Source organism: Trichinella spiralis (assembly GCF_000181795.1).
Source record: "Trichinella spiralis strain ISS 195 chromosome Unknown Scfld5828, whole genome shotgun sequence".
Lineage (NCBI taxonomy): Eukaryota > Metazoa > Nematoda > Enoplea > Trichinellida > Trichinellidae > Trichinella > Trichinella spiralis.
The window spans coordinates 1-1410 of NW_003532767.1; the positions used below are offsets into that span (position 1 = coordinate 1).

Consider the following 1410-nt stretch of genomic DNA (forward strand, 5'->3'; position numbering starts at 1 on the left):
GCAATTTATTGATTTCAAAAATGTACTGGTAATTCGAACCTTGATTATTACGATTACTGTAGAACTGTTCAATATAAAGATGTGTTATGTAAACCGTTTGAACAATGGTTTCCACTTTGAGCGCATAACTTTAATCTGTAATGTGTACGATTTAGTAATACGTACCTTAATTCTTGTGGAAAATTAGTTTATATTCACGTTCGCTTCATTCCTGAGAAACTGTGCAACTGTTTTATTTCTTCGCTTTAGTGCTACATTTTAAATCTTTCCTCATTATGTTGTCTTTTTCTGCGCTTTTCTGAATGTCTTGTGAAGAATTTTTCTCTTTATTGTTATGCATTTCGTTCTTCGGTAAAGATTGATTTTGTTCTTTTAGATAAACACTATGTCTGCAATTGACGTCAATGAAAGTTTGCAGTCGGTAAGAAGTTACATACCACCGATTTTAATGTAACTTTTGATATTGTTTTTTCTGTAAAGCAGGGTATTAATTCGACTAGCCAGGGTAGTAATGCAGCTGAAGAAAATGGAGAGGGCCAGCGTCAGCGTCTCGACCCTTCATTTGTAATTTTTGAAACTCTACGTGTGGATTTGCAGGATGAATCTTCTGTGAGACGACTGATTTTATATTTTAAAAATCTAGCAGCTAAGAATCAAGAATTGCGAATCAAATACCCTAATGATCCAATTCAGTTCTTGGATAGTGATATCGAATTGAACATGACAATACGAGATCTTCATTGTTTGTCTAATGCACCTCAGTTCTATGGACTTCTTGTTCGCCTGAACGCTGTATCCATTCTGTGTCAGCTTCTATTGCATCCAAAGTGCAGCATCGGTCTTGCAGTAGCTGATCTGCTATTCGTATACAGAATTTTAATATATTCTTTCTGTTCTTCTTGCTTAACTATAGGCATGAAATTTATTTTAGGAAATGATCGAAATCGAAACTGAACCACAGTACCTTAAAATTTTGATTGATGCTTTGATGGATGCTCCAGCGCCGGAATGTTTGCTTACAAATTTGAAAAGATTGTATGATTTAATCGAGAATATGCTATTTCAGTTTATTCTTCATTGCCGTGCTTGAAAACCCGATTCAGAACACTACCATCGCGGTCGACGAAGCCGTTCTTTGTATTAATGTGCAATGGCTCCTAATTCATCTGACTTGGAAAAATCCCTTTGATTATAACGAACCATTCTGAAACCTTTTTCTTGTCATTTTCTCTAAAAACACTGGTGAATGAAATCAAGTTATCCATGATAACAAAGTAAGCTAAATTTTGTAGGAACTTCTCTCCGGCTATAAGCGTCTAGATCTTTACGGCTCGTACATGAAAAGCATGATGTCATACTGTTTCATTTCTATCTCGCTTCTTTATTTATGTCCCAAAATAAGCACACATT

General features: G+C 35.2%; 1 protein-coding gene across 1 annotated transcript; it reads left to right on the forward strand.

The window, feature by feature from the left end:
• Positions 1-385: 385 nt before the first annotated feature.
• On the forward strand, positions 386-1208 carry Tsp_13994 (conserved hypothetical protein). Its single transcript, XM_003366541.1, has 4 exons — positions 386-421; positions 481-864; positions 932-1035; positions 1067-1208. The coding sequence occupies exons 1-4, from the start codon at positions 386-388 to the stop codon at positions 1206-1208; spliced, it is 666 nt and encodes a 221-aa protein (XP_003366589.1).
• The last annotated feature ends 202 nt before the right edge of the window (positions 1209-1410 follow it).